A 21,762-nucleotide genomic window follows, 5' to 3' on the forward strand; every position below is an offset into this window, starting at 1 on the left:
ACAGTGTCAATTATCAGATATAATAGTCCAACTGGAAACTCATTTTACATCATCCTTGCGAAGTTCAGTGCAGGGCTGCTAGAACTCTGCGTACTCGACGTACGCACGTAATCTTCATCAAAATGAATGCTTGTTCCGTTCAGTTTCTTCATATTTAATACGTCTATCTGTGTTCTCAAGTCGACTAATCTTAAAATAACGAGCCTTTGCTTTCCTTCCATCTGCGATTCAGGGCTGTGACATCGCTCGATATTATCGCGACAGCGTTAAGGAGCTCGTGTCGCAGAAAAGCCGGTGTCGTTGGCGGCGTTGGCCGTGAGCGAAAAATCCAGGAAGCCAATTTGTAAATAACTTGCAAGATGGGCTGGGTGGGAATCGAACCACGGTCTCCTGACTGTGAGACGGAGGCGCTACCACTTAGCCATGAGTTTGATGGTTCAAAGCGGGACAAAAGCGCCTCTAGTGCATGCGGCGTTGGCTTAGAAACGTGCCGTAGGGAGTTGTACTGCGGTGTCTATCGATAATTATGAGCATGTAAGTTACAGAAGTCGCAGTTAAACGAGTAGCGAAGTACGTTTCCGCTACATTTCTTCTGCGCTTGGCGCACACGCAAAGCCATCTTGCGGCTAACGCAGAAGACCCCCTCCTCGCAATGCACGGCGCTTCCCCGACAGGTGGCGCGCCACTCGCCCGCGTCTCCCCTTCGTCTAGTTTGAGCGCATTGGGGCCGTGCGGAGACCGGTGCGAGGATGCCCCAATACCCTTGCGTTTAATAAGCTTTCTCGCTTTCTCATCTCCCAACTTCCAGCGTGCGTCACCCAAGCCCTACTGTTTAGGCTACGTGGTTCCTCTTTCCGCTCACAGCGCGATTCCTAGGTGCAGCGTGCGATGCGGGACGCCTCTGACGTCATCGCTGCGCCGTAGCGCGTCCGGTGGGAAAGCGTCCCCTGCGATGTGTGCCGTCCTGCTGGCGAGGAGTCATGCGTCTGCATGGTACTCCCAAGCGAGATAGAAGATGATCCCATCGAGGCGTCAGTCCCATGATCGCGTTCGCCTTCATGGCACGTCGCGGCCCGGCTGTCCGTGCCGATCACGACGTTTGGCTCGCGTAGATCGTTTCTCCCCCCGAGACACCGAGTTCTTTGGTTCGTTCCGCTTGCTCAGGCGCACGTTTCGTCTTTGTGTGAATCAAGAGCATGTCAAGCGAATGAGTGGCCGTGCAAACGGGCTGCGATAATGCTATCGCGTTCCACTCTTGAAGGCGAAGCTTAAGCGTGCTCCAATTTTATCACAGGAAACTATCATGTTTGCTGTCAGTATCTGCAACATGGGTGAAAGCAGGTAATAACCCATAGCTTATCAGATAAACCATGAGAAACTATAGCTTACAACGGTGTTGTTTCTTGAACGGTTTTCTAATTCGTCGTTTCTTTTTTCTAATCCACACCTCTAAAAAATTTCGTTTAGTTGAAGTAGCGCTAACTCCACTTCTCGTATGTGCGAAGCAAGTTTGCTAGCGGTTGAGGCGCAAGACTTTATTTTGGTCAGGCGTTCATCAGAGCAGTCCTTTATCGATGAGCGCTTGCATGTCCTGACTTATACGCGCTTGACCAGTCCGCAGGTCTAACAGCATCTGTTCAGTTTTAGGACTAGGGCTCAGCATCGCCTGCCAGTACCAACAAGAGTTTCATAGAATGCATCAAGGATAAAAGGCACGACAAACGAAAGTAGGGTCCGGCAGCAGCATTGAGAAGCACAACGCGAATAGCATGACGAAACGGAAGACAATCAAGAAGGAGGGGCACGCAAAAAGCGCTACATTTTCAACTGAGGTTCATTGTGAAAGCGCGAAGCTTAAACATCAAATGAAACAAGCGAAAAAAGAACATTATTATAGGCCTTAAATGAAATTAATCTCGCCTTTGAGCACGTGTATCCCCTACAATGGCTGAAATAGGCTTGAGCTACCTGCCTAGTGGACGAGTCATGATGCCGCTGGAACATCGTGATCCTTCCAAGCAGTGGCTGCCACTCTCACGTGGTCAATGCTGGACTTAATAGTTAACAAGGGTATATTTCAAAGAATATAGACACCTGGCTTTAGGTATGTTCTTTCGCACAGCATGCCACATGTCACTGGTACCTTTACACATCACCACGCTCGATGACACTGCCTGAGTAGATTTGATAACGACTGGACTGATCGCTTGAACCTGGTGCTTAGCCAAGAAAAGTACCTTGACGCCAAAGCCATTAAATTTCTTGAGCCTATGGGATTAGCCGTGAATATACGGCAACACTTCAGCAGTAGAGAAACTTGGCCGAGTTTGTGAAAGTTCATATTTGACAAGCAGCAAAGCTAATTAGACTAGAATGAAGAGTATTGCAACCCAAGCGTTTGTGTTGGTTGGGTTGCCTCCAAGACTGTCTCATAGACACCATGGGAGATTGGTCAAGAAACGGGTGAGTTAACATTTGGTTTTGTTTGGGGCCTATTGGTGCGGCTGAATCTACTACGGTGGATCGGCCATGAGGTCAGACGGCAGTAGGCAAAAAAGAAACAAAACCTAAATTAAATTTCGTAAATTTAGCATCAGTTAATAAATGTATACTAATCGTTAATATCAATTTTCAGGCTATAATATTTCGAAATTTCAAGTTAATATTTTTGTTGTCCTGTTGACCAAAAAACACTATATAGGTAACATGGCAGTCATTTGTTTCACTTACAAAATTAATTATGGCATCACATACGTTCCTATTGCAGTAAACTTGGGCCGACGCCCCAAGAGATAGCATATCAGGAAGTTTACTGACTAATCCAAGTTGGCGAAAGCGACCTTATAAAAGTAATTTTCTTTGCACGTTGAAACTATCACATTCTGTAAAGAAATGTTCCATAGTTTCACGTTGATTGCAATAACAACATCGAGGGGAACGAGCCAAATCAGACCTGTGGGAATGAAAATTAAACATTGGTGTTCGGAAACGCATTTCCGTAAATGAAATTTTCTGTTTTGCTTTCGTGTTGAATTTTCTCGTTCAGCACCATCTGCTTAGCCAAGGGAATCTGAGATGATGAAAATCGGTGTTACTGAATACACACGATTTGTCATGTTCCTCTTGGACGTAATTTTTTGAAAATCTTGAAACAGTGATATGTGCCCAAAACATTAGGATGGGCAGTATCGCGCAGTATTGGGCCTTTAAGAGATGCCGCCGCTATTTCGTCTGCAGAGTCGTTTAACGCGAATCCAATGTGCGCTAATACCTATACCAAACGAATGAGGCATAAATTCTGGAAGATATATGAATGAAATCCTCGGCGAATGATGAATAAATTTAGCGCCGATAGAGCAGAACAAACCAACAAGGAGTTGGTTATGATTGTGGTAGAAAGAATAGACGTGGAAAGTTTTCATACAGCCTGAATGATCGGCAATAACACTGCCTGCAATACTGATGTAAAGTAGGGCACTTAGAGGGAGCAAAAACAATTTAATAATGGCGGACAGATGCCTACTCTTCTCTTCATTGACGGAACTATCCGAGTTTCTAAAGGTGGTCATCCAACAAACATTGAAGTTTCAATATGCAGAAACCTAGCGTTTTGAAAATGCATATCATCAAACTTGATGCTTACTGTTGCAGTACGTTAATTTGGGGAAACCATATTATGGATTAGTACTTGTAATGGTTCTAATAGCTTCTGCAAGAAAAGTGGCAGATTCGCCCGAAAGACGAAGCACCGATTGCGATAGCAAATTAGTAGATAGCTGTATGAGGTATGGATATTAGTATTATCGGCCATATGAACTTCTAAGCATTCGCTAACTAAATTGACAATGATAGAATGTGTAAGCGCGTCTGACCAAGGACGTAGAACGAAACAGACACAGAGACAGCGCTGTCTGTGTATGTCTGCTTCTTTCTACGTCCTTGGTCAGACGCGCTTACAGATTCTATATTGGTTTCAAACCAACTACCCAGCCAACGTGTTTCAACTAAATTAGCATGCACGATGACACGCGCACACAGGTAAACATGAACACCTCTCGCTCGATGAGTGCGGAAACTCCCTGTCAAAATGCTTGAGCGAGGAATCGCGGCCGCAGCAAGCGAATTAAACTTCGTGAATCTCTCGCTTCAACGGGAACGAAAGGTGACAAGCACGGCGCATTAGAAGCTACCTGCAGTGCGCGCACTCTAGAAACATCGCAGATCGTGTTGAGTTGAGGCTCGCGCGGTTGTGCACACTGATCACGTGAGAGAGAGCGCACGAGAAGGACACCTTCGTCCCAAGCCTGACACCCGTCCGACCCAGGCCGGACAACAGAGGGCGCGCTTCCGGCCCGGCTTCGTCGCTCGCGCACGCGGGAGATTAAACCACGTTCGCCGACTCACCCTCGCCTGCTTTCAACAGCACATACAGCATGCGGCGCGGCGACGGCTTTATCGTCCTTGGACTTTATGTGGAACCTCGCGGCGAAGGCTACTCTACTGCCGTCTCGCAGCTATCGTCGCCGTAGTCCGCATAGTGATTCGGAGGAAGGAGAAAATGATGCTATTTTCTGCTACTCGTGAGGGAGCACGGCTCTGCATCAGATATATAGTCCGTCTAGCACGACACTACGCGTTTCTTCTGCGACGAGGTTTATTGCCGTTCACAACGGTGTGGAACGCTAGATAAATCAGGGCACTGCAAGGGCTGTCCGTAGCACAGGGTGCGCTCGCGATCACGGCACGGCCCTTCGTCTTCCTCTTCAGACGGCACATACACAGGGGCGCGTCTGCTTCATTACAATGCCCCGGGAGCGAAGTGTAGCCATCCTGGCGACTCAGGGCGCGGAGAAGATGAGAGGGTCGTAATACGGTTTCAGGCGGTTGACGTGTACTGTATCTCGCCCACAACGACGCAGGTCTGGTGACAGGGAGAGCGGCTCGACGATGTAGTTTACCGGTGATGTGGCCTCGATGATACGGTACGGACCGTGATAACGGCCCAGGAGTTTGGAAGAAAGGCCAGGAATGTGGGCTGGTATCCAAAGCCACACAAGCGAACCAGGAGCAAAGTTGTGCGGTGGTTGATGAGCATGATCATGTCTTGTCTTTTGACGTTCTTGAGTTTCACTAGTCAGGGCACGTGCCAGCTGACGGCAATCTTCAGCATAATTGGCGACTTCAGAAAGCGGAGTATACTCTGTAGCGTCAGGTTGGTACGGCAGTATGGTGTCCAAAGGGCATGAAGGCTCACGGCCATACACAAGGAAAAAGGGGGAAAAGCCGGTGGTCGCTTGCGTCGCGGTGTTGTACGCGAACGTAACAGAGCGAAGTACGGTGTCCCAGTTGGAGTGGTCGGATGAAATAAACATCCGCAACATGTCGCCAAGTGTGCGATTGAAGCGCTCGGTCAGACCGTTGGTCTGGGGTTGGTACGCGGTCGATTTGCGATGAATTATCCTGCACTCAGCGAGGAGGGCTTGGATGCCCTCTGAGAGGAAGACACGGCCCCTATCACTCAGTAATTCTCGTGGAGCACCGTGGCGAAGAACAAAATTGCGAAGAATGGAAAAACCAACGTCACGGGTAGTCGCTGCTGGCAGAGCTGCAGTCTCGGCGTAGCGAGTAAGGGGATCTACGTCGGCAATAATCCACCGATTTCCACGCCCGCTGCATGGAAACGGGCCGCAGAGGTCGATGCCGACGCGGTCGAACGGACGAGACGGGCATGGTAGCGGCTGCAACGGTCCTGTGAAACGCTGGGTAGGTGTCTTGCCTTGTTGGCATGTAGTGCGAGACTGAATTTACTTTTGCACAAAGTTGTACATGCCTCTCCAATAATAACGCTGACGCAACCTTGTGCAAGTTTTGAGGACGCCGGCATGGGCGCTTAGAGGATCAGAGTGAAAAGACGCGCAGACGTCAGAGCGCATATGACGAGGTATAGCGAGGAGCCATTTGCGTCCGTAGGGCATGTAGTTGCGGCGATATAGAATGTTGTCCCGCCCGGAAAAGTGGGTTGCTTGGCGATGCACAGCTCGTGTCGAAGGGACGTCAGACGGGGCAGCAAGGTAGTCAAGTAACATTTGCAAGGGTTGGGTCCTTGCGCTGCTCTGTGAGCATGTCAGTGATGGTGAACGGTGACAGGCTGGACGAGGTAGCTGACAAAGACGCCAAATCAGGCGTCAGTGGGGAGCGAGAGAGCGCATCAGCGTCGGAGTGCTTGCGACCGGAGCGGTACATCACGCGGATGTCGTACTCTTGCAAGCGAAGCACTCAACGTCCCAAGCGTCCAGCCGGGTCTTTCAAAGAAGAAAGCCAAGAAAGGACATGGTGGTCAGTAACAAGGGCAAAAGCACGGCCGTAAAGGTGTGGGCGATACTTGCTTTGTGCCCAGATGATCGCTAGGCATTCCTTTTCTGTGACGGAGTCATCTAATTCGGCTTTCTTTATAGTACAGATTGCATAAGCGACGACGTAATTAATAAAGGGAAGAGAAGTCATTAATAAAGGGAAAGTCGGACATCCACCCGTTTGTAGCAATTGTTACAAAGGAATAGCCAGCTTTCCGTTGCGGTAAGACTGCGCCAAGGCCAAATCCGCTGGCGTCAGTATGGACTTTCGTGGGATCATCAGGGTCGTAGTGGCGAAGAATTGGTGGTGAGGTCAACAAGTGGCGTAACTGCCGAAACGCTGCATCACATTCAGGTGACCACGCTGCTATGGCGTTACTGGCGGAAAGTTAACTTGTCAAAGGTGCCATGATGGATGCGAAATTGCGTAGGAAGCGGCGAAAATAGGAACATAAGCCAATAAAACTTCTGAGGGTTTTGATATACGTGGGCGTTGGGAAGTCGGCAATGGCGCGGAGCTTGTCTGAGTCCGGGAGGACGCCATCTTTTGAGATGACGTGACCCAATATGGTTAGTTTTCTTGCAGCAAAACGGCACTTTTTCAGGTTAAGCTGTAGGCCGGCAGATGCGAGACAGGTCAGAATGTCATGCTGGCGAGCGAGGTGGGCCGGAAAATCGGTTGAGAAAACGACGATGTCGTCTAGGTAACATAAACAGGTCTTCCATTTGTTGCCGCGAAGGATGGTGTTCATCATACGCTCAAAAGTAGCAGGCGCGTTGCACAACCCGAAGGGCATGACGTTAAACTCGTAGAGGCCATCGGGTGTAACGAATGCGGTTTTCGGACGGTCAGGTTCGGCCATTGGAACTTGCCAGTACCCGGAGCGCAGATCCAAGGAAGAAGTATTCTGCGCCTTGTAAGCAATCGAGAGCGTCATCGATTCGAGGCAGTGGATAAACGTCTTTTCTCGTTATCTTTTTTAGGCGTCTGTAGTCGACACAAAAGCGAATAGAGCCTTCTTTTTTTCTCTCCAATACGACAGGTGAAGACCGAGGACTTTGAGAGGGACGGATGACTCTACGTTTGAGCATGTCGTCCACTTGCTCCGTGATGATTCGACGCTCTTCGGCGGAGACACGATACGGGCGCTGTCGCAAGGGGGAGTGGGAACCGGTTTCGATGGTGTGAGAAACAGCGGTGGCATGGCCCAGTGACGTCTGATTACAGTCGAAGGAATTGACAAACTGGTGAAGGAGAGCGAGAAGTTGGCGGCGATGAGGTGGGGAAAGAGCAAGGTCGATGGCGTTGTCAAAAACCACTGAAGGTGATAAGCCGGAGACCGAAGCGATGGCGTCAACATGACGGAGGGAGTCGGTAGGAACATCGAGGTCGTCGACGTAGTCGACCGCCTGGAGGTATCCTACGGTCTCTCCACGCAGTAGGCTGATCGGGTACTGGTAGTAGTTGGTGACCAGCATCACAGTTGACCCAGATGTTACAGTAAGCACGGCAAACGGAAGAACAATCCCCTTGCGTTGAGCAAACACATCGGACGGCGTGAACACTACGGTAGCGTCAGATGTGGTATCAGACGACAAGACAACAGCCATCGACGACTCAGGATATATGGTTGTTTTGGCATCAACAGTGAGTTTGTCGGCAAAGTGAGGAGAGCTGGTCGGCACTGATTCACATAGTGGTAAAAGCGACACTTCTGCACGCGAACAGTCAATGACAGCATGATTATGTGACAGGAAATCCCAACCAAGGATGGGGTCGTGAGAGCAAGATGGTAGCACGAAACACTCGATTATGCACAGAACGTCGTTGATGACGACACGGGCCGTGCATACAGCTGAAGGGTGAATTCGCTGCGCGCTGGCAGTGGCGAGCACCAGACCAGAGCGAACTGTAGTCACTTTTCGTAGCTTGCGGCAAAGGCTCTCGTGAATGACGGAAACGGCTGCTCCGGTATCGACTAGTGCGACTGCGGGTACTCCCTCTACAAAAACGCTAATAACATTTTGCGGCGAAGATTGAGGTCTTGAGAACGTTGATGTATTTGCAGTTCATGCCTCAGGAACTGCAGCAGTCACTTTCCCTCTTCAGTGGAACTCGACGACGCAGGGGCGATATTGAACGCCGACGAGGGAAAGGAGAGCGCCGAGTTTCCGACCGGTGATCAGTGTCGAGACGTCGCGGTGAAAACGGAGGTGTGGCGGCTTATTGTGGCGCGTAGCTGGGCGTGTCAAAGCAATGCCGCAGGCGAAGCAGATAGGCCGGTTGTCTTGAGTGCGCGCCGTCTCGGTGGGACGCAAAAATTGTGGTGACGGTCGCGCAACTGGACATGAAGCCGGATGCATGGGCGATGAAAAGGAAGCTGTCTGCGCAGGTGGCCGCGCAACCACGGCTGCATAACTGAGCGGCAGCGACGTAGGGTGAGTGGCAAAGTTGGTATGGGCCAGCGGCACCGATTGGGTAGGGGGGTTGTAGGAGCTGCAGGAAGCGCTTCAGATATCTGAGTTCGGATGGCTTGCTGCAGCGTTGGAGGCAAAGCTGCCGTAGGTGCGTCGCTGTGAGGCAGCAGCGAGAGCTGCCTGGCCACCTCCTCACGAATAAAATCTTTAATATGCTGCGAGAGGGTCGAGTTGGTTATTTCTGTAGAAACAGCGATGCTCGAGACGGAATCGGCGTGCTGAATGTTCTGGCGGGCGATGAAACGATGGCGGCGCAGCTCTTCAAAGCTCTGGCAGAGGTTAATGAGGACTGATACGCTAGTTGGGCTTTTGGCCAGCAACATCTGGAATGCGCTGTCCTCAATGCCCTTGAGGATGTGTTTAATCTTGTCATCCACTGATATGTTGCGTCATATCAGAGGATATGTCCGCTTGGACAAATCGAGAACATCCTCGATGTAGCTGAGGAATGTCTCTCCAGGCTGCTGTGCGCGCTGGCGTAGACGCTGTTCAGCGCGTAGCTTACGCAGAGCTGGGCGATCAAAGACTTCAGCAAACAGTCTTAAACGCGGACCAGCTCGTAAAGTCTGATTCGTGGTTGAAAAACCAAAGTTTGGCTACGTCGGCTAGGTAGAAAGGCACGTGGGTCTACAGCTTAGACTGGTCATCCCATCTGTTATGGGCACTTACACTTTCGTACGATGACAGCCAGTCTTCCACGTCGTGTTCGGCGGTCCCACCGAAAATGGGTGGGTCGCGTTGATGAGGAACGCCGACGCAGATGACACTGGCAGCCGGGGGTGCAGGCAACGAGGTGGCGGGATCAGGCATTGTGCTGGGCGATCTTGTTGGCAGGGCTCGAGTGTGGAGCTCCAGGACGAGGCGAAGGATCTCAGCAACCTCCACCAAATGCGGCGAGGTTTATTGTCGTTCACAACGGTGTGCTACGCTAAATCAAGGCACTGCAAGGGCTGTCCGTATCACGGGGGCTCGCTCGCGATCACGGCACGGCCCTTCGTCTTCCTCTTCAGATGGCACATACACAGGGGCGCGTCTGCTTCATTACACTTCTCACGCTTTCGTCATACCCTCCTCCTCCACCTTCCTCCTCGCGCTGTCTTCGTTGTCGCTGTCTTTTATCGCCTGCTGCGCTCTGCGTTGGCTATCACCTTTCGCTGTACTCGTTCGCTCAGTTGTGAGATAGGACGCCGACGCTCGCTACGGAAATATCTGTGCTACGGAAATATCTGTGGGCAATGCGATCGAAGCCGTTCATTCTCAAATAACGGAGTGGGCTGTCGAATGAACACATAGTAGTAAAGTCTCTCGGGAGAGGCACATAGGTTCAGTTATGTTGGGACTGTCAGTATCCTAAATTGAGTTTGAAGAGAATGCATGTGCGTTTCATGATACAGAATATTATTCGCTACAAATTTCGCAAGGCCTGTACATAGAGGCAATGATTGTTGCTATAAAAAAAACAAGAGGGCCTAACTTATAAGTAGACACTAAAATGGGGCGGAGATGCATACAACAGATCATCAGCAGTCTCTCTACGCGTTTAAGGATGACTGCTACTGATTTTTCTTAATAAACCATCAGCACATGCTTCTTTAGATGCCATACACTCAATGTGTACGTGCCAATTAAGCTTTTTGTATAAATCACTCACAGACATTTTAATTATTCTACGTGTATAGTTATCGCCTGAGAATACGTCAGTGTTTGTGGATAGGTAAGCTAAGCGGAAGACAGTGATTTCACTTTTAACGACGCTTAGTGATATGGGTATTTACTTAAGCTACAGTTCAATATGGTTGAAATACAACTGCAGCTTTTAATATCAGGTATGTTAAAGAAAACCTCTCGTGATCCCATTTTTCTTCGTCCTCGCCTAGTTAGCCCTGTTATTTGTCAAATACGGTAACGCAACTGTCTTGTTTTAAGTCTTGGGACTTGAAACTGCTTGTTTCCTAGAAATATAACCTTTGTCCTCCAGGTCCTCACTAGCGCTTGAGCATCATGAATCGTTCGACGAGCTCGGAAGTGCTGTATAGTATTTGAACGACGACCCCGCCGTGGCCTCCCGAGTTGATGATGAGGCTTCCATAGCTGACGTGAAGGAGTGATCCGACGTTGATGTGTGGCCTGTTTCATTCGAACATACTTTGGTCAATATAGTTTCGTCAACAGGAGGCGCATCTATTTTCTCAAATTGTGGCTTCGCAGCCACCGCTTACCGCTCTCTCGCTGCGTCCATCACTATGCATAAGCGATGCCTGAGGTAGTAGCCCGATTTTCTCGACAACGTCGACAGGAAGCCTTACAGCTGTCCACTAAGTGAGCTTACACATTAAAGCGCTCACATGGGGAGTGACTGGTCTAAGCAGAGGTGGCCGCCCGCTAAAGTGAGAATGAACGCAAGATAAAAACTTTAGTGGCGCGAAACATACGTTGTGCTCGATGGACAAATATACTCTGAAATTTTCTCTTTTCCATCCCAGAGTGTCTGTGTACCTAGTCCAGCCTACCAACTCTCACTAATGAGGCAGTATTACCCACACCAAGTCTTAAAAATCACAACTGTTAATTATGTTCTGGAAGATAATCCTGAGTGAGTAAAACAACGCGATCAATGTGGCAGCAAAGATGGCCTAGAAGCTGAGGGTCTAGCTTGCATGTTGATAATGATGGGAACAAAGTCCGTTACTCTGGAAATCACACCGGTTTTCTTCATGCAATAAGTCCTAAATGCAGCATTCAAAAGAGAAAGAGATCGATAAACGAGATGTAAAATACAACAATGTTGACCAAAAACAAGAAAGGGGCTGACAGATGGAATAGCACACTGTGGTATAAAGTTTGTAAACAGGGATGAAGTGCCTCAGACAGGCTGGCCAACGTTTCGATAGGAGGACGAAGATAGGTCCTCCTATCGAAACGTTGGCCGGCCTGTCTGAGGCACTTCATCCCTGTTTACAAACTTTATACCAAAGAATGTTGACTGGAAGACAAGTATGCAGTTAGCTACGGTGCTTTAGGCAAGAGGTAAGGGAGACGGAACGATAAGACACAGACATGTGCGCACACACACAGACACTCTCCCTGTATATATATATATAACATGCGCCGCGTCTTTGTCGGCCTACCTGGATCTCGGCGGGAATAACGTGCTTCCTCATAAGTTAGGAATGTTGCCTCGTATTCCCCCAAGCCCTCTGGAAATTTCTCCCTGGAGCTCCGTTCAGACCGACGCATAACAGCGCCTGCCATGTCCACTGACCACAATCCTGGCACGTCCGGCAACACCGTCTCTGCACGGTGTTCGCCTCCCGTAGTGACCTCCAGCAGCCGTCAGCCTGACTTCCACGTGTTCACTGGTCACATATGGCGTCAAAACCTGTATTCTCCAAAGCGACAGTAGAACCTGTCATCAGTGCTTGTAGAGGGTGCGTGTGCAGAATCTATTATGCGCACAGCTGCTGCTATTTCAATCATTCGAGTCAGATAATGTTCCTGCACCCGAAAAGTGACTACGCCTTACTGCCACCCTCGTATACGTGAAGCGAACGACATGAACATTATTGGATTGCGCCGTGCACAGTTCCTGTCTCCATCTTTGGCATTTGTCATCTCGTTGTATTTGCAGCACCCAGTGAGCGCCCCCACGAGCTCATCTTGGGGTGGGATTTTTCGCCTTCTACCTTCACGTTTATTTTTTGTCACCGGCTCCACTAATACTTCACTGCTGCCAGCCATTCGCTTCCCATTGACGGAGCGCGTCTGCCTTGTCACTACCACCGATTGCGTGCTTTGGCCGTGTAAGAAGGGATTGTCACCGCAAATTATCACATAGTTGTGGATGGTTACGTATTACCTTATGTCCATACCTTGTGTAGAGGGACTGGGACCAACTCTGGCCTTCGTTTCTCTGAAGGGTCTGTAATTTTTTACTGCGTTAAACTCCCCTCCTAGGCCCCTGCTGTTGCCTCGTGAATCTGGATCGATTCTCGTTTGCGTTGTCCACGCTCAGCCTTTCGTTATTGTTACTGCTCAAACTGCACAACCATAGTTAAATTCGCCGCCTTTAGGGGCCCCTTCCACACTTCAGTCGGCTACCATAAGATAAGACCTGACACGTACCCAGTGTCGGGATTTGCTTTCCTTGTTGGACAAGCAGGGCATCATGTACGCTGTTCATCCAACCGTCCACGGTAAGACTACTGCCGCAACTCATCACGTACAGACTGACCGCTCCCGCTCTGTTCACCGGCGGCAATATCACGTGTCACTTACCGAGTGCAAGATACCATATGCCTTTCCGCAAGTTTCTAGTGATCCCCATCTCTCGTAACGCAGAAAAAAGAATGCCGGAACTCCACTGGACTTGTCTAAGTACGCGTAAGCTACCCAAAAATTTCATTTGGCCCACACCCAAACTTCAGCCGTGTCCGCCCCGACATTTCATGTTGGCCCCCACAAAATTTTAAGTTGGCTCACCCCTGAATCACAAGATGGCCCACCCTAAAATTTCAAGTCGACCAATTTTCAAATTTCAAGTTGGTGAACCCCGAAGTTATGGTTGGCCTACTCCTATTATAAGCTTCCCCATGCATCTCCTAAGGAGCGCCATGCATCTGTGTGAATATTCTTTTTATTTTTCTTTTGGTTTAAATTATTCCTTTTCACTTATGAAGCTACAAATCACCTGCATTCACACACTTAGGTGAAGAAAAACCAGACGGACGCTGGTGCCTCGTGTCCACAAATTATATGTTTAGCTGAGCGCGCTCAATGAGGTGAAAGCCTGATTCCGACGATTCTACTGCTCGCGCACCGTCAGCGTGCTGGGCGTGTCCTCGTCCTCTTTTGTGACCGGACCATTGTAGCACGTAGTAGTGCGCAACAGGGCTCTCCTTCTAGTGAAGGAGCGGTGAACTTGACGGACGGGGAAGCACAGATTGTGGTAGTGCGAACCTATGCGGCGAATAGGACGCGTAGGTGAGCATAATATTATAGCTGTTCTGACCATTCAATGTGTTTGTAAATTATGTAGTTTTGTGCAATTACGAGGCATTACACTTTTCTCGTGACGGGATTGGGGTACACGCCAAAGAACGCTTATGCATTAAAAGAAGCTCAAGCGCACATTTCCATCGGCTATAGTGGGCTGAAGAAAATCACGCATAAAGATATTTATCCTCTGCCACGAATAGATGACGCACTAGATTTTTTACATGGCCCCGACAGAACTGAGTTTCGATCTGGCTACTGAGAGATATCTATGTCCGAATCAGAAAATGAGAAACCAGCTTTTGCTACGCTAGGTGGGCTTCACAAGTTCAATGTGATGTCTTTCGGGTTTTGCAACGCGCCTGCCACATTCGAGCGCATGACAGACAGTATGGTGCATGGTCTGAAGTAGAGCCCTTTCCTCTGGTACCTGGACGATGCCATGGTATTCCCACATGCCGGTAATGGGTCGAGGCCAAGAGTCAGCCGAGCCTAAAAGAACAGCGAGCCAGATGTGAATGCCATGCTTTTCAGGAGCCAGCTGCTGTGCGCTTTATTAAACCTCCAAGAGTACTTCCGAAGGCTCAAGACAAAAAGCTGGTGGTGCCGGATAGCCCTCACGCATATTGCAGGCGTCTCCATGGATACGCACAACGAATCCAGTGCCAATCGACATCGCCCTGCAATGGGCGAGCCGCACGATCAGGAGACTAGCCCTGGAAGTCATCGACACTATTATTCCTACCACTTAAACCGGTATGACCAGCGCTTCCGCTCAACCCGCCCCAACCGGTACGTAGAACACTATTTGGAACCGGTATACACTTGAGAGCCCGCGGGTGCCGACGACGTTCTATGGTGCAGTGTTCGAAGACGTTGAAGACTGGGTGGTTGACTTCCAGCACCTCGCCGCTTATAACCACTGGGACGGTGCGGCAAAACTGGCACACGACTACTCCTACCTGGAGGTACAGCGCACGTACGTGGTTACGGAACCATGAAGAGCAACTGGTGTCGTGGCGTGAATTTTGACGTCGGATTTGAAGACCTACACCAATGGCGATTGCCACGAACGACCTGAACGTGCGGGTCAGACCCTCGTCCATTTGCCAAAGAAACCTGTGATTACATACATCGAAGACATGACGCGCCTCTTCCAACGAGATGATCCAGCAATGACTGAGACGAAGTTACGTCATCTGATGCGCGGGGTCAAGGAGCAGCTCTTTTCTTGTCTCGTGCCCCCCGGAGACCTCCCAAGATGGTGGCGGAGTTCTTGTCCGAGGCCATGACCGTGGAAAAAAATGTTTCTGTATGGGTCCAACCGGTATGAGCTGCAAGTGAACAGCATGTCCACTGCTGACACTTTCACAGCCGTTGGAAGTAACAGTGGCTGTATGCCAGAGCTCATCCGCATTGTAGTACTTGAATAGTTGCAGAAGGCCGTCGCCACACCAACACCGAAACCTTCGGTAAGCTCCATTGAAAATGTTATCAAGTGCGAGCTACACCAGGTCTTCCTTGGTAGCTTGCTTCCTGATAACGCTGAGGCAGGACCGACTGAATACAGCCGTGCCACCTACACGAAAGCCTTAAGGCACCCTGCTTCCTCTCCAATGCTGTTCATTCGTGCTCCTCCTACAGCGTCACATCAGTCGGCACAGCTGACATCGTACTGCTAAGCTGGGTACACGTCGTCGCCCTTTGCTCATGCCGCTCCAGTTGTCCATCGTCTAGAGCGACCAGTTCACTACATCGACAATAGACGCACGTCCCCTCGGAAGTCGGATGTCTGGCACACACCCGATCGGCGGCCTCTGTGCTTCCATTGCGATGAAACGCCATACCACCGCTTTGGACTTCGCGGCTTTTCCGCAAACTCGCCGTCTCGCAGATACGGCCAGCGACCTCTCTCACCAGCGCTCGCCACCGCTTGCCGGGCGGCAGCCTCGATCACCGTCTCCGAGACGATTTTCTGCTCCGCCCCAGTGGTATTGTACCGCGCGGTCGCCAAGTCCCCGCGGGAAAAGCTAGCTCAAACAATCTGTGCGGGCGACGTCGCTCATGCTCGAAGTGCTGAAGGCCCCCTATTGACGCAGACAGAGAGATCCGGATTCGGCGCCACCTACAACTGAACAGGACGACCGGCGTTCTCTAGATTTATCAGGGACTATTGACGGTTACGCCGTTAGTGCTTTAGTGGATACCGGTGCCAGTTACTCTATATTGTTACGATCGGGTGCGTTTATCTAAAGATAATTGATGAAAAGGGGCCGCGCCTACACCGAGCCGCTGTAAAGACAAGCACACTTCGTTCTCCTCTTTCGCCTTTGCTGTAGCTTTGGCGTAACACAACTGAACACAACTAACACAACTAACACAACATAACTAACCTTTAACAGACGAAGCCCACCGGGCGAGTTACTATTACGTCCACTCGAAGTAATGGGGATTACAGTGTTTCAGGTGGGCGTCGTGAACAAGCTGCGTCCTCTTAGACCGGTAGCCATTAGAAACGAGACGAGCAATCGAATAGGTCACATCGCTTAGGCGATTGGTGATGAAGAAAGGCCCGTGTAACGAGCCAGAAACTTCTGGAACCGGCCGCGCATCCGATGTGGTGTTCAAAGCCATACTATGTCCCCTTTGTCGTACGACGCATTCTTATGTGGTGAATCAGCTGATCTTGGAGTAGTCCTGGGATACCAACGTACGGAGCTGAGCTATGCGACGTGCTTCTTCAGCGCGGTAGAGAGTCTGAGCAATAGAAGAGTCCGCATGAGGAGTAAAAGGTAGAATGATATCAAAGCAGCTGCGGGGTGGTCTGATATATATAAGAAGTTAGGAAGGATTGTAGCCGGTAGTTTCATGCTTTGCGTTGTTGTAGGCGTATGTGATAAAAGGCAACATGCCACCCCAATTTTTGTGCCTGGAATCGACGTACATCGAAAGCATGTTGGCCAAAGTTCTCTTAATGCGCTCGACGAGACCATTTGTCTGCGGGTGATACGGGGTCGCGTGGCGAAACTGGCAAGCACAGAGACGCAAAAACTCTTCGACTACTCGCTCACAAGAACACGACGGGGTCTATGACGCTGTATAAGAAAGTACAGGAGGAAGCTCGAAATATCAAGAGCCGTGGCCATTGGCATCGCTGCGGTTTCAGCACAACGCGTGAGATGGTCGACGCAGACTATAATCCGACGGTTGTCGTTTGTTGAGCGCGGGAATGGGCAGGGATGATCCACACCAACCATTTCTAAAGGAGTTGATGGTGGCGCCACAAGGGTGAAGGAGTCCGACCGGAGCAGTATTAGGGCGCTTGAATTGCTAGTACTCGTTACAACTGGCCACATACTTTTCTATATCCCGTCGCATACTAGTCCAATAGAATCGGCCCTGAATGCGGTGGTATGTTCTGGTGAAACCCAGGTGCCCAGTGGTACAGTCGTCGTGCATAGCACGGAGCACGTGGGTGCTCGAAGTCTTAGGAACCTCTAGGAGGAGGCGGACACTATCAGCCACATACTTCTTTTTGTAGAGCAGGCCATCTCGGATGACAAAGCCGTTTTTATCTGCTGGTTGAGCAGCTGAGGCGAAGAGGGCATCCAGGCTGCGGTCGTCACGCTCCTCTTCCCGGAAAGTAGCCAAGTCGGGAAAAAGAATGCCGTCGATGGCGGCCAGAAACTCATCAAAATTGTCGGCGTCACATGCACTTGCTGGTAGAGGGAACCTCGAAAGAGAGTCGGCATCCGCATGATGTCGGCCACTCTTGTAACTGACTACAAAGTCAAATTCCTGCGAACGTAGCATCCATAGAGCAAAGCGGCCAGACGTGTCACGGACTCCAACCAACCAACGTAGTGAACGGTGATCAGTAATGATCGTGAGCATGGTCCTGTGTCTCTGTCCCGTCCCTGTATTGTCCTCTCCCCCCTTATATTTAACATTGCTCTCATTCCCTTAGCCCAGAAGCTCAATCTCATACCACACCTAAACCATACCATGTACGATGATGATATTACCACATGAACCACTCATGGTTCTGACGAGGAAATTGAGGAAACTACAATAAGCAGCCGACACCATCTGCTCTCCCGTATCTATCGGACTCAAGTGTTCCCCCTCTAAGTCCGCGCTCTTCCTAATTAGACCAAAATCTGCCGCTAACTCACCCATCCAAATCACTTTACAAGGATCCCCTATCCCCTCACTCCCACCCTGCGCATCCTTGGCCTCTACCGGCAGGATTCCGGACGCAATGACCGTACCCACAGACATTCAAGGCCTCCCCGCAATCAGCGTTGCAGCTTCTATGCCGCGTATCTTCACTGCAGAAGGGTTTCAACGAAGCGGTTAACATGAAAGTTGTAGATGCTTTCACGCTTAGCCGCATTCTGTACGCCACTCCATATCTCAAGTTGAAGCGCACGGAAACCGAGCGCGTGAACGCCATGATCCGCCTTGTAACTAAGGCAGCTCTAAACCTACCCCGCAGCACTAGCAAAGCTAAACTCGTTGCACTAGGCATGCATAATACGCTTATTGAACTAGTTGAGGCGCACCGTCAGACGCAGTACTTCCGACTTGCCGCGAGCGCCATTGGCCGCCATATCCTCGACTCCCTTCGCATCGACATACCCGCTGATCAGTCAACCCTTATAGCCATTGCTCCACACATCCATACAGCCCTTGTAGTGAAACCCCTCCCTCGAAACGTCCATGCAACCATGAAATGACCAGTATCAAATCTCTCGCTGCGTAGCTCGCGCAAATGCCCTCCACAAGTATTACGGACAAGTCGAGAAAGCCATTTGGGTAGACGCCGAATGTACAACGCATGAAGCTGCAGCAGTTGCTTACAACTCATCCCAACCATACCCCGACCCCTAACTCACCATCTTCCCTTGGGCTCTACACCTAAGGAGGCATAAGAGGCTGCCTTCGCCTTAGCCCTTGAGCTTTTGGATGCTGAATACATCTTTAGCGAATCCAAGACTGCTCTGTCCAGCTTTGCCAGAGGCAGGATTCACACCACTGCCAGGAACTTGTTAAACCCCCCCCCCCCCCCCAGAATTTACCACGCAGGGTAGAGCTGTGGTGGGCGCCGGGTCACTCTGGGAACCCCGGAAACGAGGCTGCGAACAAATTGGCCCGAGGTTACATTTTTCGGCCTCAGGATAGCCTCGATCCTCGCTTCTCGAGGGAGCGGGCGCACAGGTTTGCAGAGCTCGCGCAAGTACTCCGTTTGGATTGTCAGACTTACCCTCCTCCCCACCCTTCGATGACCTACTCCCAACAGATCGTCTGGAGACGTCTCCAGACCTGCTCTCTCCCAGCCCCTCAGCTGCTATCCCAATAGTGTGGCACTTCCCCTTCATGCTTATGCGGCGACCCTCACGCCACACTCTCCCACATCCTTTTTGGCTGCCCTGCTGATCGTCCCCCGCAGGGACAGCCCGCCATCTCAAGCTGGGAGGACTGGGTGGTCCTGCTCTCGTCTACGGACCCGACATCAGAGCTTGCTGCGGTGGCTCGGGCTGCCGACGCCCTGAACAAAAGGAACATGACCGTCTCGACGTAGGGTGGGACCATGCGGTGGTCCAGGCACTCAGAGGAGTCCAAACTTACTTGCTACGAATAAAGTTTTTCTCTCTGTCTCTGTCTTTTGGAATTGCGCGAAAGGCTTTGCCATTATGAGTAAAGCGTACCAACTAGTCCAAGGATCAGCCTTGTTGAACGATCGTGAAGCGGCGCCCGTAGAGATATGGGCGGAACTTCTGGACTGCAAAGACGACAGCGAGACACTCTTGCTCAGTGACGGTGCAATTCTGTTCGGCCTCGCTCAACGAACGGCCGGCATAGGCAATGGCATGCTGGGCGTCACCAAAACGCTCGACCAGGACGGCACTGTGGCCGATTCCGCTCGCGTCGGTGTGCAGTTCTATTGTGGCAGAAGGGTAAAAATGGCAAGGTATTTGTTAGGAAGTCAGCAGGAACTTCAATTGATGAAAAGAGGAATCGCACTCTACTGTCCAAGTGAAAGGGTGATCCTTGGGCAGTAATGAAGTCAGGGGGCAGGCAGTATTGGCAACATTGGGCACAATTGTAAGCTATGACAACAATATATATGTGCAAAAGAGGGGCATATGCGTCGGCTCTTGTGTTGCGCCTGAGCTTTGTGAGATTTTTTTAGCAAAATTGGACTGCCAGTTGTAACCAGAACTAGTAGAAAGGCGTGCTTTAAAAGTGTATAGATATGTTGATGACTGTCTTGTTCTTTAAGCGTACTGAGTGACCGAACCCCCCTATCAGCAGCCAATGGCGTGTGAGATCTTTTTAATAATACTTCACGTTCTTTGTCTTTTACCCTTGAACCTCCCGGCAATTGCGGGTTGCAGTTCTTATGCCTCATTCTGTATTTCAAATGAGACGACCATGTTTGTTGGGCACATTTACCCCGTTCCGAGAAAAGCATACTAGCCTGTGACTCCCCACACGCTAAGCTCGTCAAACGAGGGATTGATTTGGCTTGCCTGAATTCGGCTTTGAGAAAATCCTGTATGCACAAGATTGAGCACAGCTTCAGTATGTAGGTGTCACGTCTCCATAGCTCGGGTTTTTCCTTCAGTCGTGTGGTGGCCATGGGAGCTCCTATTTTAAAGAAGATGAAAATGGGAACCGCCGCAGCGACACAGGAAAAGCTGAAACCAAAAAAGGTTGTGGTGATACCATACATACATGCAATATCGCACAGCCTGAAGAAAACAGGACGCAAGCATGGGCTGGACGTAGTTTTCACAGCTCCCAGTAAGCTCGCGAGGTTCTCTCTAACACGTAATCGGAGCGAAAAGTGCAAAAAATGCAAGTGAGAAAAGACACGTAAACCACTTTGTGACTTGCGCCACTGAGGTCGTTTACCAGATTCCGCTCCACTGCGGTAACGTTTACATTGACCAAACGGGTCGATGCATAAACGACCGACTTATGGAGCACTCAGTGTCTTTAAAAGCTATTGCGGGTGGTTTGCGCCTACCTGCGCACATAAAAATTGTCGTTGTACTTCGCTATTTACAAATGCAACCATTTTAAACAAGTCGAATGACAGACTGGCGACAGAAGCTATTGAAGCTGGACAGATATACGCACAACATACCACGTGTTTCAATGTCACGTCAGTTGCCTAGACGGATGAAGAAATTAGGTATCTCCTCGGGTGTCAGCATTTTCTACAGATTTTTGCATGTGATTATGCATGAGCTTTGTATCAGCCTTTCGACTGCGCATGTGCGGCCCGCCGCTCCCTGAAAAACCTTCCATTAAGCTGCAGGTGTAAGCGAGCATCTGGTTCTATCCACATCGTTTCTTCCCTCCCGTATTTCCACTCAACGACACTACATGGGCACAAGCGTCGGAAGTACGAGCAAAGACCCAAGAATCTCCTCAGCTTACATTGTGACTGCGTTTCTTTAAAGCCGCTAACTGCAGCGACCTTCTGTGGGTCTGGTCGCACCCCCTGCTTGTCCACTAGATATCGAAGTACTGGCGCCAAAGTGACATTTATTGGAGTTGGGGTAAGGGCACCTTGTTCAAGGCACGTCAGAACAACGTCCAGCAGATGGTTGTGCTCTGAAAAAGTGCGGCCAAAAATGATGACGTCGTCTAAATAAAACAAACAAACAAACCTCCCAGTTCAAGCCGTTCAGTACTGTGTCCATAAACCTTTCAAACGTTGCAGGCGCGTTGCACAAACCAAACGGCATGACGTTGAATTCAAACAAACTGTCTCGGATCACAAAAGCGGTTTTCTTTGTCGGCTGAATGCATTGGTATCTTCCAGTAGCCCGATCGGAGGTACACAGATGAAAGGTAAAATGTGGAATGAAGGCAGTCGATGATGTCATCGATCCAGGGAACCGGTAGTCGACACAAAACATCC

General features: G+C 50.1%; 1 protein-coding gene across 13 annotated transcripts in view; it reads left to right on the plus strand.

The window, feature by feature from the left end:
• Positions 1–21,762, plus strand: part of LOC129384330 (uncharacterized) — a 463,248-nt gene that overhangs the window by 96,681 nt on the left and 344,805 nt on the right. For 11 of the 13 annotated variants that reach the window (XR_011896112.1, XR_011896110.1, XM_055069656.2 and 8 more), the window contains exon 2: positions 11,315–11,424. The exons of the other annotated variants lie outside the window; for them this stretch is intronic. Coding sequence is in view for 9 of the 11 variants with exons in the window: in XM_055069656.2 (XP_054925631.2) it covers positions 11,315–11,424 (110 nt within the window). In the remaining 2 variants the exon portion in view is untranslated. The remainder of the gene's footprint in view (positions 1–11,314; positions 11,425–21,762) is intronic. 13 annotated transcript variants of the gene reach the window in all.

Source organism: Dermacentor andersoni, chromosome 8, assembly GCF_023375885.2.
Source record: "Dermacentor andersoni chromosome 8, qqDerAnde1_hic_scaffold, whole genome shotgun sequence".
Lineage (NCBI taxonomy): Eukaryota > Metazoa > Arthropoda > Arachnida > Ixodida > Ixodidae > Dermacentor > Dermacentor andersoni.